Source organism: Cystoisospora suis (genome assembly GCF_002600585.1).
Source record: "Cystoisospora suis strain Wien I chromosome Unknown contig_886, whole genome shotgun sequence".
NCBI lineage: Eukaryota > Apicomplexa > Conoidasida > Eucoccidiorida > Sarcocystidae > Cystoisospora > Cystoisospora suis.
Window position 1 is genome coordinate 19,350 of NW_027153687.1, and position 329 is coordinate 19,678.

A 329-nucleotide genomic window follows, 5' to 3' on the forward strand; every position below is an offset into this window, starting at 1 on the left:
AGAAGAAGAGAGAGAAGGGCGAGAGAGAGAGGGAAGGAGAGCGAGGAAAGAGAAGAAGAGACAGAGGGGGGAGAATAGAGATTCTTTTTGAGCTGTCGTAAAGAGTACCCTTGTTGTAATGGACATCTGAATTGTTTCTCTTTTCTTCTTCTTCTTTTCTTCTCTTGAACTTCTGTTAAACATGAGAGAAGATTCAACAGGATCAAGAAAGTAGTGAAGGAGGAGAAGAAAGCTCATGATGCTGACGAGGAAGATAGATGCATCCAGCAGCTCCTCACTACAGCGAAAGAACATTAGGAGGAGAAAGAGGAGGTGAGTGAGAAAGAGAG

The 329-nt window shown here is 43.5% G+C and overlaps 1 protein-coding gene across 1 annotated transcript; it reads left to right on the forward strand.

The window, feature by feature from the left end:
* Window positions 1-329, forward strand: CSUI_002126 (uncharacterized protein; the record flags this gene model as incomplete). Its single annotated transcript, XM_068062328.1, has 1 exon — window positions 1-329. A coding segment is annotated over one exon (99 nt), but the record flags the coding sequence as incomplete, so codon positions are not given.